The sequence below is a fragment of the Chiloscyllium punctatum genome, chromosome 20 (genome assembly GCF_047496795.1).
Source record: "Chiloscyllium punctatum isolate Juve2018m chromosome 20, sChiPun1.3, whole genome shotgun sequence".
NCBI lineage: Eukaryota > Metazoa > Chordata > Chondrichthyes > Orectolobiformes > Hemiscylliidae > Chiloscyllium > Chiloscyllium punctatum.
Window position 1 is genome coordinate 42890575 of NC_092758.1, and position 15423 is coordinate 42905997.

The window sequence follows — 15423 nt, forward strand, 5'->3', positions numbered from 1 at the left end:
GGATCTTGTTGAAGACAAGCATTATTATTTAAGAAAACCATTAATGTCAAAGACATACCCCACTGAGATATTGTTACACAGTGTTAGTCCAACAATAGAAGATGCTAAAACTAGGTAATCACTTCCTAATGAACTCCATATTCATGGACTCCTATGTCACTCACAGGATTCTCCTATTTTACACAATGTAGCCTTAAACATAGGGTAGATGAATATCCTCAGATATATCCTGTTATCCAGTATAAGTGAATATTTTCCAGATATATTCAAACATATCCGTAAAGCATGACATGTGTACTATTACCTTTATAAACAGTTATATAATTTTAAAATTTGTCAGGGACAAGTCAAAAGTAATCACATGTCCAAATTCTCTGCCAGTTAGTGGATACAGTCTACACAGATTCCCCAACTTTAACGATAAAATCACTGTCTCCGAAAATTGGACAATTTGCCAATCAAATATGTGCAGACGGTTCCAGGGAGCAAACTGAAGGCACACAAAAAAATGTGTTGAAGCTTCAAGCATCAATATTTTAGCAGTATTACTATTAGTATTCCTATTATTCAATCATCTTTCAGTTGTTAGTCACTATGAAACCTTGAGAGTTTAATTTACCAAAGGAAATATCAGCAATTCCTTATTTTGTGCTTTGTTTAATTGTGAAATCAAGACTCAATTGAGATTAGTTCATCTCTACATTTCCAAATCCTTAAGAAAAAATGTAAAAGTATTTCACAGGCATACTGCAACAAGAACTTAACTAGTCCATTTTATAGCCTTATTGATAAAAAGAGTAAGCGATTGTAATTGTACACCAGCCATTTTGCATTTATATGTGATAGCATTAAGCCAGTATTTCCATTATAAAAATAAAACAAGAACATTTCAATGGAGTTGAATGAACACAATCTATCAGAAAATAAGGAGATTTGGAAAAAATATTCTTTGAATATATTTTGAAATGCAAGCTTGTTCTCAGACCTTTTCTGGAATTGACAAAGTGACCTATTGTGGCTTTGTCTAGTCTTAACATGCTATCACCTCTTTGCAATGTGGTTCAAGTTGTTAAAATAAGTAAAAAACTACACAAAAAAATCAAAATGAAATGGCTATCATTGTGTGCTTTTCCTCCTTATATCCTCTAGCTACCTCCCCTTTAGAAGTAAGCGTGCACAAATCATGAACCATCAACCTAAAGTGGGGCATCATGAGGTAGGCAAAGGTTTGTGTTATGCTTCTATCTAGTGTGTAATACTGTGTAAAGTATACCAGGTTAGTTAGATGTCCAATCTGTGTAAACAATGCAGGTATATGCCTAAAACAGAAATCAAAACTGTATTAAAAGGCAACAGTCCCTTTAACTATGTTAATTAGTGCTAGATATAGTTATATATAAAAATAAGCCTAATGCATGTGTAAGACCCCTTCATAAAATTAATTATTGACACCAAGGTGTGAAGGTGATGGTGTTGGACTGGGGTGGACAAAGTTTAAAATCACACAACACCAGGCTATAGTTCAACAGGTTTATTTGGAAGTACAAGCTTTCAGAGTGGTGCTCCTTCGCCAGCTAGCTAGTGGAGTAGGATGACAGGACACAGAATTTAAAGCAAAAAGATGCTCACACACACTCACGCTCACGCTCCCCCACCCCCACATGCATGAGCGCACACACACACACACATATAAGTCTATGGGATGAATTTGCATTTGTGGCATTATATTTGCAGATACATTCTATTTTGTTCATAAATCACACAATCTGTAGGCAGTTTTTTTTTATAATCCATGTGACATTTTATAAGTTCTTGCTTTGGAAATAGAACTAGTCTGATTCAAGATTGGAATACATACAGACTCTAACCTCATACCTTTAATGCATTGTCTGAGCTGAAATATCACTTTTTTAAATAAAACAATAAGTTATCTCATAAACGTAACTTGAAAGAAGTTCTGGGATTTACATACGAATGAAACAAAAATTTTAACCCATTCTAAAAGATGAAAAATGTAACAAATCTAGGTTTGTTCAATATATCGCATCAGTGTAAGACACTATGATCTTTTGCTATAAGTTCTGTGTCCTATGATTCTCGTCCATTAGCTATCTGACAAAGGAGTATCACTCCAAAAGCTTGTACTCCCAAATAAACCTGTTGGACTATAACCTGGTGTCTTGTGATTTTTAACATTGACAACAAGGGCATTGGATTCTGGGTAATCCAAGATGGATCACGGGAAAAATTTCTGGCTGTAACAGCTGCTCCTTTTTTGAGTTATTTTAGGTGCTGGAAGTGATTTCCTTGAATTCCAGGAGCAGCAATTACTATTTTATATGCTGTTGCATTGTTTTGGAACTTTGGAATAAAAAATCAAAACAACAGCAGTTTTAAAAGGGAGAAGAATAAAGGAAGCACATGGTGAGGTCAGTGCAGGAGAGAGAGAAAAAAAGAAACCGACACTGCCTTTGCTCTTTGAATTCATGTATTGCTGGACATTGGGGTGCATCTGGGTAAATTAATAAACAGTGACATTCACAACTGATCTTGGAGGAACTGTTGGGCGAAGTTCACAGCACAGAAGCAGATAAGTGTATTGTTGTTTTAAGTGTGACTTACAGAAAGTCTGCAGTAGTGAGTAGAGTGGGTTCTTCTTGATTATGTGTTTTTGGAAATTTGTGTCTTGATTAAATTTAAAATATAAGCCATAACTATTAATTTAACCTGGGACAATGTTTGTAGAGGAATAAGACAGTGTTATTTTCTGGGTCTGTAGATTGTGAAGGAGCAAAAATGGCCTATAGTAGAGTGATATGCACTTCTTCTCAGATGTGGGAGTTTAAAGAGAGTTTAAGGGTTACAGCAAATTATATCTGCCATAAATGCAGTTGGTCGCGAATCTTATCAGATCGAATGGATCGGTTAGAAAGACAGCTAGAGGCAATGAGGAATTTGCAACAGCAACAGTATGCAATGGATGGCAGTTATAGGAAGGGAGGAAAGTCTCATATACAGTCACATAGACGAGTTAACTCCAGGGAAGGTAAGAGAGGTAGGCAGCTAGTGCAGGAATCTTTTGTGGATATATCCATTTGAAACAAGTATGCTGTTTTGGAAAATGTAAGGCGGGGGGATGGATTCTCAGGGGAACATAGCATGAACAGCCAAGTTTCTGGTGTTGAGAGTGGCTCTAATGCAACGAAGGGTACATTGGGTTCCAAGAGATCAATTGTGTTAGGGGATTCTGTAGTCCAAGGAATAGACTGATGTTTCTGTGGCCAGCAGTGAAAAATCAGAATGGTGTGTTGCTTTCCTGGTGCCAGGATCAAGGATGTCTCAGAGAGAGTGCAGAATGTTCTCACGGGGGAGAGGGGCCAGCAGGAGGTCATTGTCCACATTGGAACCAACGACATTGGAAAGGAAAAGGTTGAGAGTCTGAAGGGAGATTACAGAGAGTTAGGCAGGAATTTAAAAAGGAAGTCCTCGAGTGTAGTAATATCTGGATTACTCCTGGTGCTACGTGCTAGTGAGGGCAGGGATAGGAGGATAGAGCAGATGAATGCATGACTGAGGAGCTGGTGTATGGGAGAAGGATTCACATTTTTGGATCATTGGAATCTCTTTTGGGGTAGAAGTGACTTGTACAAGAAGGACAGTTTGCACCTAAATTGGAAGGGGACTAGTATACTGGCAGGGAAATTTGCTCGAACTGCTCGGGAGGATTTAAACTAATAAGGTGGGGGGTTGGGACCCAGGGAGATAGTGAGGAAAGAGATCAATCTGAAACTGATACAGTTGAGAATAGAAGCGACTCAGACAGTCAGGGCAGGCAGGGACAAGGTAGAACTTATAAATTAAACTGCAGTTATTTCAATGCAAGGGGCCTAACAGGGAAGGCAGATTAATTCAGGGCATGGTTAGGAACATGGGATTGGGATATCATAGCATTTACAGAAACATGACTCAGGGATGGGCAGGACTGGCAGCTTAATGTTCCAGGATACAAATGCTACAGGAAGGATAGAAAGGGAGGCAAGAGAGGAGGGGGAGTGGCATTTTTGATAAGGGATAGCATTACAGCTGTGCTGAGGGAGGATGTTCCTGGAAATACTTCCAGGGAAGTTATTTGGGTGGAGCTGAGAAATAAGAATGGGATGATCACCTTATTTTGATTGTATTATAGACCCCCTAATAGTCAGAGGGAAATTGAGAAACAAACTTGTAAGGAGATCTCAGCTATCTGTAAGAATAATAGGGTGGTTATGGTAGGGGATTTTAACTTTCCAAACATAGACTGCAACTGTCATAGTGAAATAGAGGTTTAGATAGAGAGGAATTTCTTCAGTGTGTACAAGACAATTTTCTGATTCAGTATGTGGATGTACCTACTAGAGAAGGTGCAAAACTTGATCTACCCTTGGAAAATGAGGCAGGGCAGGTGACTGAGGTGTCAATGGGGGAGCACTTTGGGGCCAGCTATCATAATTCTATTAGATTTAAAATAGTGATGGAAAAGGATAACCAGATCTAAAAGTTGAAGTTCTAAATTGGAGAAAGGCCAATTTTGACGATATGAGGCAAGAACATTCGAAAGCTGATTGGGGGCAGATGTTCGCAGGTAAAGTGACGGCTGAAAAATAGGAAGTCTTTAGAAATGAGGTAACGAGAATCCAGAGACAATATATTCCTGTCAGGGTGAAAGGAAAGGCTGGTAGGTATAGGGAATGCTGGATGACTAAAGAAATTGAGGGTTTGATTAAGAAAAAGAAGGAAGCATATGTCAGGTATAGACAGGATAGATCAAGTGAATCCTTAGAAGAGTATAAAGGCAGTAGGAGTATACTTAAGAGGGAAAGCAGGCAGGCAAAAAGGGGACATGAGAGAGCTTTGGCAAATAGAATTAAGGAGAATCCAAAGGGTTTTTACAAATACGTTAAGGACAAAAGGGTAACAAGGGAGAAAATAGGGCCCCTCAAAGATCAACAAGGTGGCCTTTGTGTGGAGCCGCAGAAAATGGGGGACATACTGAACAAGTATTTTGCATCAGTATTTACTGTGGAAAAGGATGTGAAAGATGTAGACTGTAGGGAAATAGATGGTGAGACCTTGCAAAATGTCCATATTTGAGAGGAGGAAGAGCTGGATGTCTTGAAATGCATGAAGGTGGATAAATCCCCAGGACCTGATCAGGTGTACCGTAGAATTCTGTGGGAAGCTAGAGAAGTGATTGCTGGGCCACTTGCTGAGATATTTGTATCATTGATAGTCACACATGAGGTGCCGGAAGACCGGAGGTTGGCTAACATGGTGCCACTCTTTAAGAAGGTGGTAAGGACAAGCCAGGGAACTATAGACCATTGAGCTTGACATCCATGGTAGGCCAGTTGTTGGAGGGAATCCTGAGGGACAGGATGTACATGTATTTGGAAAGGCAAGAACTGATTAGGGATAGTCAACATGGCTTTGTCCGTGGGAAATCATGTCTCACAAACTTGATTGAGTTTTTTGAGGAAGCATCAAAGAGGATTGATGAGGGCAAAGTGGTAGATGTGATCTATATGGACTTCAGTAAGGTTTTCGACAAGATTCCCTATGGGAGACTGATTAGCAAGGTTAGATCTCATGGAATACAGGAAGAACTATCCATTTGGATACAGAACTGGCTCAAAAGGTAGAAGACAGAGGGTGGTGATGGAGGGTTGTTTTTCAGATTGGAGGCCTGTGACCAGTGGAGTGCCACAAGGATCGGTGCTGGATCCTCTACTTTTTGTCATTTACATAAATGATTTGGATGTGAGCATAACAGGTACAGTTAGTAAGTTTGCAGATGACACCAAAATTGGAGGTGTAGTGGACAGCGAAGAGGGTTACCTCAGATTACAACAGGATTTTGACCCATGGGCTGAGAAGTGGCAGATGGGCCATTGGGCTGAAAAATGGTAGATGGAGTTTAATTCAGATAAATGCAAGGTGCTGCATTTTGGGAAAGCAAATCTTAGCAGGACTTATAGACTTAATGGTAAGGTCCTAGGGAGTGTTGCTGAACAAAGAGACCTTGGAGTGCAGGTTCGTAGCTCCTTGAAAGTGGAGTCACAGGTAGATAGGATAGTGAAGAAGGCGTTTGGTATGCTTTCTTTTATTGGTCAGAGTATTGAATACAGGCGTTCGGAGGTCATGTTGCGGCTGTACAGGACATTGGTTAGGCCACTGTTGGAATATTGCATGCAATTCTGGTCTCCTTCCTATCGGAAAGATGTTGTGAAACTTGAAAGGGTTCAGAAAAGATTTACAAGGATGTTGTCAGGGTTGGAGGATCTGAGCTATAGGGAGAGGCTGATTAGGCTGGGGCTGTTTTCCCTGGAGCATCGGAGGCTGAGGGGTGATCTTATGGAGGTTTACAAAATTATGAGGGGCATGGATAGGGTAAATAGGCAAAGTCTTTTCCCTGGGTTCAAGGAGTCCAGAACTAGAGGGCCTAGGTTTAGGGTGAGAGTGGAAAGATATAAAAGAGACCTAAGGAGCAACTTTTTCACAGAGAGGGTGGTATGTGTATGGAATGAGTTGCCAGAGGAAGTGGTGGAGGCGAGTACAATTGCAACACTTAACACGCATTTGGATGGGTATGTGAATGGGAAGGGTTTGGAGGGATATGGGCCGGGTGCTGGCAGGTGGGACTACATTGGGTTGGGATATCTGGTCGGCATGGACAGGTTAGACTGAAGGATCTGTTTCCATGCTGTACATCTCTATGACTCTCTGACTGATGTTAGGAATATTTCACTTAGAATTGTTCAATAATTACCTCAGATGCCACAAAGAGTTGTATGTTAAGTGCATTTAAAAAATAATTTCTGCGGATGACAAGCGCTGACTGGAAATCAGCCTCTCCTGCTATTACCTCAATCCTACCCTCCTCCTGGATCATACCTGAGAGCTGTTGCCAAACAGTCAGATTCATAGTTGGTATATTCTTATGGGACCAGCTTTATGTGGAGTCAGGACAGGCACAACTCTACCAGAGATATATGTGAGGACTGAATATCCCCTGACATTATCTCTGTTTAGGCTGTGAGTGGCCAAGGTAATAACCCTGAGAAATTTTGAAAAAGCAATATTTTTAGATGAAAATCTATTTTAAACTCTACCTGGATTTTATTCGATTAAATCTAATGTTCAAAAGGAAACAGAATTTTTGCTGGAGTTAATGGAATTATTTTGCTCCAATATTTGTTAACTAAAGATGATGTGGTTTTTCTCTTTTACTAAAATACCTCTTCTTAGATCCTGTTCTTTAGTTATTTTAGTTTAAAACTAGCAATGTCTAACAAGCAGACTGCTTACAATATGGTGTGCATATATTATAGAGCTATATATAGAGGTTACACTTTATTTTAGTTAATTACATTTTATCACTATGACTAAACAATACATATTGGCTGCTTTGCAATGCTCAAAAATGCTAACTTTAGTTGAGTGAAGTTCTGCCGATTTCTATAAAAATGGAATTATTTAAATAACTACATGTATTTTGTCCATAGGAATTGGTTAAACAGGAATTATTTTAAAGCAGGAGAAAAACAGATATAATCCAAGAAAGCTGGTATTTCTGATTAATCTAGAAATTTAAATTCTACGGTCGAGACAGCCTGGGGCTCTAGCAAAGCCTCCCCAGCATAAGCTGAACAGATGTGAGGACCCTCCTCATGTCTGCCACACTACAGAGGTTTAAAATTCTACACTTAATGATTTTCTGTCAATCTAGTGACCATCTTGAAAAATTCAATCAGTTTGATAGGAAATGCCCATCTACTCAAGAGTCTGTCAGAACCCTTTCTTTTGTAGTGGTGAGAAGTGAGTCCTGTTAACAATTTCCATTTAATTGAGAGCAGGGCAATGGTTCTATTATTGAGCCAAAGAGGCAAGTACTTTCAATGTTGTTTACTCAAGTTCTTTATATTTCATCATTATATGAACAGCCAAGCCAGTGAGACAGTAGCCACTGAAGTAGTATACTAGGGTTTTTAAAATGGAAAAGTTCTTGTTTGTGCAAAAGACACATATAATTAATTAAATGGAATGCCTTAAAAAATTCATCTTCCGTAAAGTCTTATTTGTGAAATACAATTTTAAAAGATCGTTCTATTAATTACAGTGGAACCCATTCTAGTTATTAAGCTTATCTTGGGCTAAATAAAATGCACACTTGACAGAATTCAAAACAAAATTGTCACTTCTATCATCTACGTTAAGCAAAACATTACATTACTCACCACACAATCACCTCGAACGCAAATGTCATGTCGGTCACTATATGAACATCGTGTTCCATCATGGACTATCCGCTTCATGTAAACAATTTCCCTGGTTTCTTTTGATTCACAGGTCAGGAAGCACCTTTGTTCAGCTGTTGAGAGATGTTGAGAGATATTAATTACATTACAGACAAATTAACTTTGTCATTTGATAAAGTAACTCAACTTTTTATGTCTATGAAAATTCCTTTCTTATTATAAGTGCAACTTAAATGATGATCACTTTAGTATCTTAGCAATCTATCATTGCTGCACCTACTTCAGATCAGCTTGAGTGGTCCCTTGACAAAGAAGGCAATCATCTCTGATCCCAAGGTTAAGTAGTGTGCCCCTTGTTTGCTTTTACATTTTGTTCTATGCAAAGTTGCACAAATGAAATTGTTACTGTCACATGTAGGAAAAGCAATTTTAAAAAAATCTGTAAGCACACTGGAGATGCCAACAGTGAAGCACATTGCTCCACAAGTGAAAAATCATGCGACTCTGTACACACCCTTGCACCTCTCGTGACACCAACAGCATGGATCAGTTAGAAAATCATTCCACTAATTGCTTCAATTAAAGGGCTGAAGATCTTAAGCTGGAATGAGGAATGATCTGTCAGCCAAACCATGACTTGTTTATGTCCATTATATGACCCAGTATGAACATTTCCATCTTCCACTTCAGAATATTTATCCTTATTCATAAACGGCAATATGAAAATTGTTGGTTTTGTCATCTTGTTATTGGATGATGCACCAGGGATTGAGTTGCTGAGTAGTCATGGCAATCAATTTCTAGCAAACAACATACCCAGAAAAGAGAGGAGCAGAAGCTGCCATTGTTCATTCCATACATGCTACAGTAACCATGTACCATGTCTTAAATGATTCTAACATTTTTCTGAGTATTGATATATTGTACAATGTCAAATGCAAAGGCATTGCCTACTTTTATTTCAATATGATTCAGTTGTGAATGGGATTTATTTCACACATGATGCAGAATTACAAAGTTTGTAATTTACAGTATTTGATACCTACCACTTTTATTTATTTCCAATGATGGAGTTCATTAAGGTAACTGTCTCAATAGTGATTTAAAGAACTTAAAAATAATTCTGCAATGTGCCAGCATAGTTCACATGTTGCAGACACATCTAGAATTAGAAACACACATTACAAGCTGAAGTACCCATGGCATTTTGGTTCTTCTGGGCCCCCTGCCATTTCTTGGATTTTTTTTACTGACTTCCTGAGATGCAGGGCATTCATTTACTCCTTAACAAGGGCCCTACAATAGGATATCCTGTTTCCCTGGGGACAGTGTAGCATTGGAGATGATTGTATAGAGATGGTTAAGTAGGCCTTACTTGGTTTGGGTGGTGGCAGCAGGGGTGTGCCATCTAACACCTTCAAAATCTGAGGTCAGCTTTACTGAATTGCAGAATCATACAATTAGCAACATTCTCCATCATGTTTACTGTTTTTGTTTGATGACATAAGCTAAGTGGGCATGTAAAATGCAGAAATGCTGACATCTAACAATCCCTTGCAAATTATGTCCCTGACTATTTATGTGATTGTTGCTGACCAGCATTATTGGATACGATTGAAATTGCAGGTTTTTCAGTTCTACTTAACATCCAATTTTATACAATTATTTTAATACATGTAATGCTATACTTAGTTCTGTTTATTATAAGCTGCAAAAGCTTTTTTTCTCCTTAACTTTGTGCACCTGCTAACTCACAACTTTTCAGGAACATTGAAAAAATGAAAATGCCACAGACAAGAACAATTAAAACATTCTTACGATCGCGATGTTCATATGGCAACCACTGATGCATGCTGTTGTTATATTCAAAGTTGTTATTCCACTGCCTGCATTGCTGTTCTCTAAAGTCTTCAAAATGCTCTGGACAGTCTTCTGTGTTACAAAGCTCATACTCATAGCTCTGTCCAGAGCACTCTCGCCCACCATTGGAAGGTCTAGGGGAGGAAAATGAGCAATTTGACAGTCAAGACATTTAAGGCTAGCTTACTGAGCTCTATCTGTAAAATATTACCTGCATCTTCAAACTTTTAAGATAAATGATCACAGAATTATTTTTATAAATCACATTTTTATACATGCTACCTAAAGTGCACTGACGCACAAGTCATCAACTTGTGGAAATTCAAAAGGCAAACATACTTTAAAGTTCCTGCAGTGTGATATACAATGGGATGTTCTACTTTGGTTAAATAGTCAATCACTTACTGGGTATGAGAGGCCATTATTGATTGGGAATATATTTTTAACCCAATCATAAAATCCAACTGATTTTTAAAAGTTTTTAAATTGCAAGGTCTGAATGAAAGCCTTTCAGTCCTTTCAAAACTAGGCAGTGCAATTGTTCCAAGCTTCAAGCTCTATTGACAAGTAATTGCCAGCTTAGTGTTTGAAAGTTCGTTTTCGAGTTCAGAAGCAATGGGAATGCGAGTTTCAGGAAATCAACAAAGTGAAAGGATATGGTAGATGAATGGTATGATCAAGGAGGCAGGGAGGAGATAGCAATGACGTTTCGATGTGAAAGTCAAGTAAGAGAAATGATATTAGGGATGACTTTTTGTTGTATTTTATTGCTCTTTAACTAATCACCCCAAAGACTACTTGTGCCGAAGACCGGATGCCAGCTCATGGCCAAAACAGATCCATACATGTATCCCACCTGCCTGCCCCAGCTCATACAGCCAACCGAACAATAACTTCACATCCCACTGAGAAATGAGAATGCAGAAAATGTCTGACTAAAAAGAAACCCAGAAGAGATGGCAAAGAAAAGAAACTAATTCTGACGAAGGGTCATTTGACTCAAAATCTTAATTCTGTTTCTTTCTCCACAGATGCTGCTGAGTTTCTCCAGCACTTGCTCTTTCTGTTTATTCCAGATCTTCACCAATTATAGTTATTTGTTTTGTTTAAATAATTAAGGTTCTATGATCAGGAAAAATAAATTCTTAAAGACATAAAGAGGACCAGAAGAGTAAAGGGTCACAATCAGATTCTACACTAATAATGCAATTTTGTTCTGTCTGCATTATTCCGATTGGTTGGAGAGCTGAGCTGGTGTATAAGACTGGTGTGTGAAGGCACAAGATGCATGTGTGCCTGCCATAGGATGGTTTTGGCAGTGGCAGTGTGGGTTGATAGAGGCAAAAGAAGGTAGCAAAGGTCCCTGTTAGGGATTGAAGATAGGAATGGGTGCAGCAGGGAAGACAGTATGGGAGTGGGACAGGAATGCATGGGAATAGGTATGGAAGGAATTGAGCGAGGAAGTTGGATGACACAGCAAAAAAGGCTGGTTGTGAGCTGGGATGGAGTTGATAAGACTTGCACAAAATGAATGGGATGGGCATGTCTTGAAAGGGGTGGCATGGGAAGGATTGTATGAATAAAAATAGAATGGAGAGGAGAGAATGGCATGGAAGAAATGAGATAGTGGGGATGGTGGAGAGGTGCCCTGGGAAGAATGAAATGATATAGGACGGTCAGTATGACATTGAAGGGACAACGTAGGAAGGAAGACTGACTTCGGAGGAACGACTTGGGAGGAAGGGTGACAATGTGGAATTTGTGAAGTACATTAATTTCACCACAAATATTTTGCAGGTCTCTACTGGTGCAAAGATCATACAAAGATGTCAGATTGATACCATATACATTTAATGACTCTGAATAATGCCACACATGATCCAATGGTCTGTTCTGGATCTGCATTAAATTTCTTAAAAAAAAATCACTTCCTCCTAAACCCTTCCCTTCACTTCCAAATCTTGAAATACTTCTATTACAATGCTAAACTCCAGTGTAAACCATCTCACAGTTGTTAAAATATATTAAAAGTATATATTCAGCATACAATCTCAATAAGACTCAATGCTGATATTCAGCCACGCCTGCACATTATGACTCAATTTTCATTTCCAGGTTGTTTGTGAGAGATGAGAGAAATCATAACTCCACAAATCTAATATTTAAATGTATCTGCCTGCACTTTTCGATTTTGGTGTGCGGTAGGAGATTTGAAGAGACTGCTAGTTCAGTGGAGTGGTTAGTGGGTGGGGAGATTGGGTAAAAAGCCTGTCTTGGGTCTTCAGCACTGTAGCCAAGACTAAAATAAAATTGTCAAATATTCCTTCATTCCTCATCCCTCACATTTCCCTTAATCCCCCTCAACCCCACAGAGTCCCCATGCACTATCAATTCCACTGGCGCCACCTAAAGGCCTCTATCCATCCCCATAGCTCTCACCAGCCAATCTCAATTCATCTAAAAAAAATAACTCACTGATCTGGTCTGGTCTTGGCACACCTAGACAGTGCTCTCAGGTCATAATATTCCTCAAAGCCGAATAGGTCCTGACAGCTCTTGATAAGGTGGACAGTTCCAAGAGCTTTGTGCAACTTTTCGACACACTCTTCTCCAGAGTTAACAATCCTGAAGGGCAGATGAGCCCTACCCCAGCCCCCAAAGATCTGTGATCCCCATCCCCAGAGAATTACCTGACCTCTGTTAAAGAAAGCCTGACCCACAACCCAAAGTGTTCTGGGATTATATCCACAGAGATAACTGAGCTCTCGAAAACGGTAGCCTGGCATTACAAAAGAATCGACTGAGGACAGACTAGCTTTGACTTGGCGTAGTCTCCACACTCTGGGTTCCAGACATTAGGGAGTGCAAAGTCCATTTTAAGTGAAAGCAACTCCTATTTAATTGTCCAGGTGCCTTATGAAGTGAGCATGTGTAAACTATGAACCATCTGAAATCCTACCCCTGTGCAAACTGGATAAGCTGGATTTGAGTGAAATTTAGGATTCTCTATATGGTTATAATCTGAGCCTGTATCTGTGCACTCAGTCTTAATGTGATTTTCCTGAGGGAACTCTTCAAGCTCTGACTGGCATTTTTAAGATAACTAGAGTTCTTACCAATACACTTCATAACAGCACACCCTTACAGTTCTTTTTGACACAATCTTTTCCAATGTTTATGCCATCTTGCACCACTCAACAAATCCCATATCCTTCCAATAATTTCTAAATCTGCACTTACAAAAAGCAGTCTGTGCCTCCAATCTTGGGAAAAGACCTAGGTGATAACCTTGGGTTGTCAGTAATACACTGGTATTACAGCCTTGAATGGGTTCCTCTCCCTGACCAAAGTGCCATACATCAAGAAAATGTAGTCTTTATAGGATTCATTGCAGATACCACACCAAGGTATGGCTACAGCCTGTGACTGGTCTCCTGTCTGTTGCATTCCAACCAAAAGAACAATTGATGGAAGGATGAGCCAGGCAGAAATCAGAGAAGATGTAAAAAGGAGACCACCCAAATAAAATCGTGGGCGGCACGGTGGCACAGTGGTTAGCACTGCTGCCTCACAGCACCAGAGATCCGGGTTCAATTCCCGCCTCAGGCGACTGACTGTGTGGAGTTTGCACGTTCTCCCCGTGTCTGCGTGGGTTTCCTCCGGGTGCTCCGGTTTCCTCTCACAGTCCAAAGATGTGCAGGTCAGGTGAATTGGCCATGCTAAATTGCCGGTAGTGTTAGGTAAGGCGTAGATGTAGATGTAGGGGGTATGGGTGGGTTATGCTTCGGCGGGGCAGTGTGGACTTGTTGGGCCGAAGGGCCTGTTACCACACTGTAAGTAATCTAAAACAGCAACAGAGAAGCTGAAGAAAAGGTGAATGAAAGAGCAGTAAAACAAGATCAACTGAGATAAGTGTAGGGAGGGACTAGAGGAGTGATTACAATTTCGGCATATTCAATGAGCTAAGTTTATAAATTGAATCTTTTGCTCAAGTTTCTGCACAACTTATCTATACATTGCTACATTAAGTCTTGCTAAGAGGAGGGCAATCGAGTAGCATTTTAGAATATATTTAAAGAAAGAAAATTATATATATATTTATATATTTCAGAGCAGGAACACAGCTTCATTAACACAGCTGGAAATGCTTTCACCACAAACAAAGCATAAACATTTTCACTCAAAACATTCACATGTGAGTAACCTGATTTTAAAAGATCTTAAATAAACAAAACATTTTTAAAAGCCTTATTGTCAGTTACTCATTTTTTCAAAAGTTAAGAGCTCTTAAAAGATGCAATGTCCATGTACCTAAAGAACAGCAGCTTAACTGATTAAAGACCTGCAAGTGAACACATTTAGCTGAAATTCGAAGTGTAAGTTAATTGGATCGAGGGCCTGCGCTATTTTCTGGATAGGATGGGGAGGGATGAAGGCGCCCTTTACAACATGGTATTATTTAAATTAGCACAAAAATTGCACCAACTCAATTTGTGCTGAATCTATTATGAATTAGAATTTGCACTGATTTGGAAGTCTTTGTGTGAATTTAGCGAGATAAGCTACATGGAAACTCCAAGCACTATATTCTTGATTTATCGTGACCCAAACAAAGAAGATAATTAAATTATTTTGTAATAAGGACAGGCTCAGTTCATAGTCCATTCTCCTGCTCCTTGGATGCTGCCTGACCTGCTGCACTTTTCCAGCAACACATTTTTCAGCTTTGGGCTCAGTTCACAGCTAATTTTATTCTGTTTTCAGATTCTGCCTTTTGCATTGTGCTCTTTTCTTACTGAAGGACATCAAAATTCTATGATTAAATCAAATGATTTTAACAGTAAAGAAACACATTCTTTTATTTTATTCACTGCAGCATAATCTAAAGTTTATGCAAGACCAGATTATTTTACATTATAGCAAGATTTTGATTTTACAGTAACAATATAACTGTCAGTGCTCACCATTTTTACTCCTTTGTACCTCACTGCGATTTTTAGATTCTGTATGTTCTCAATTAAATATGGAATTCAGAACCTGCTGTCAGCCTCACAATGCCAGGGACCCGGGTTCGATTCCAGCCTCAGGTGACTGTCTGTGTAGAGTTTACACATTCTCCCAGTGTCTGCGTGGGTTTCCTCCATGTGATCCGGTTTCCTCCCAGTCCAAAGATGTGCAGTTTAGGTGAATTGGCCATGCTAAATTGTCCATAGTGTTCAGGGATATGTAGGTTAGGTGCATTAGTCTGTGGTAAATGTAGAGTAGTAGG

General features: G+C 39.3%; 1 protein-coding gene across 1 annotated transcript in view; it reads right to left on the minus strand.

Annotated features, from left to right (window-relative positions):
• Nucleotides 1–15423, minus strand: part of LOC140492085 (A disintegrin and metalloproteinase with thrombospondin motifs 2-like) — a 240277-nt gene that overhangs the window by 27285 nt on the left and 197569 nt on the right. Inside the window, exons 12-13 of the mRNA XM_072590792.1 lie at nt 10113–10288; nt 8274–8407 (exon numbers count right to left, since the gene is read on the minus strand). Of these exons, the coding sequence (XP_072446893.1) occupies nt 8274–8407; nt 10113–10288 (310 nt within the window). The remainder of the gene's footprint in view (nt 1–8273; nt 8408–10112; nt 10289–15423) is intronic.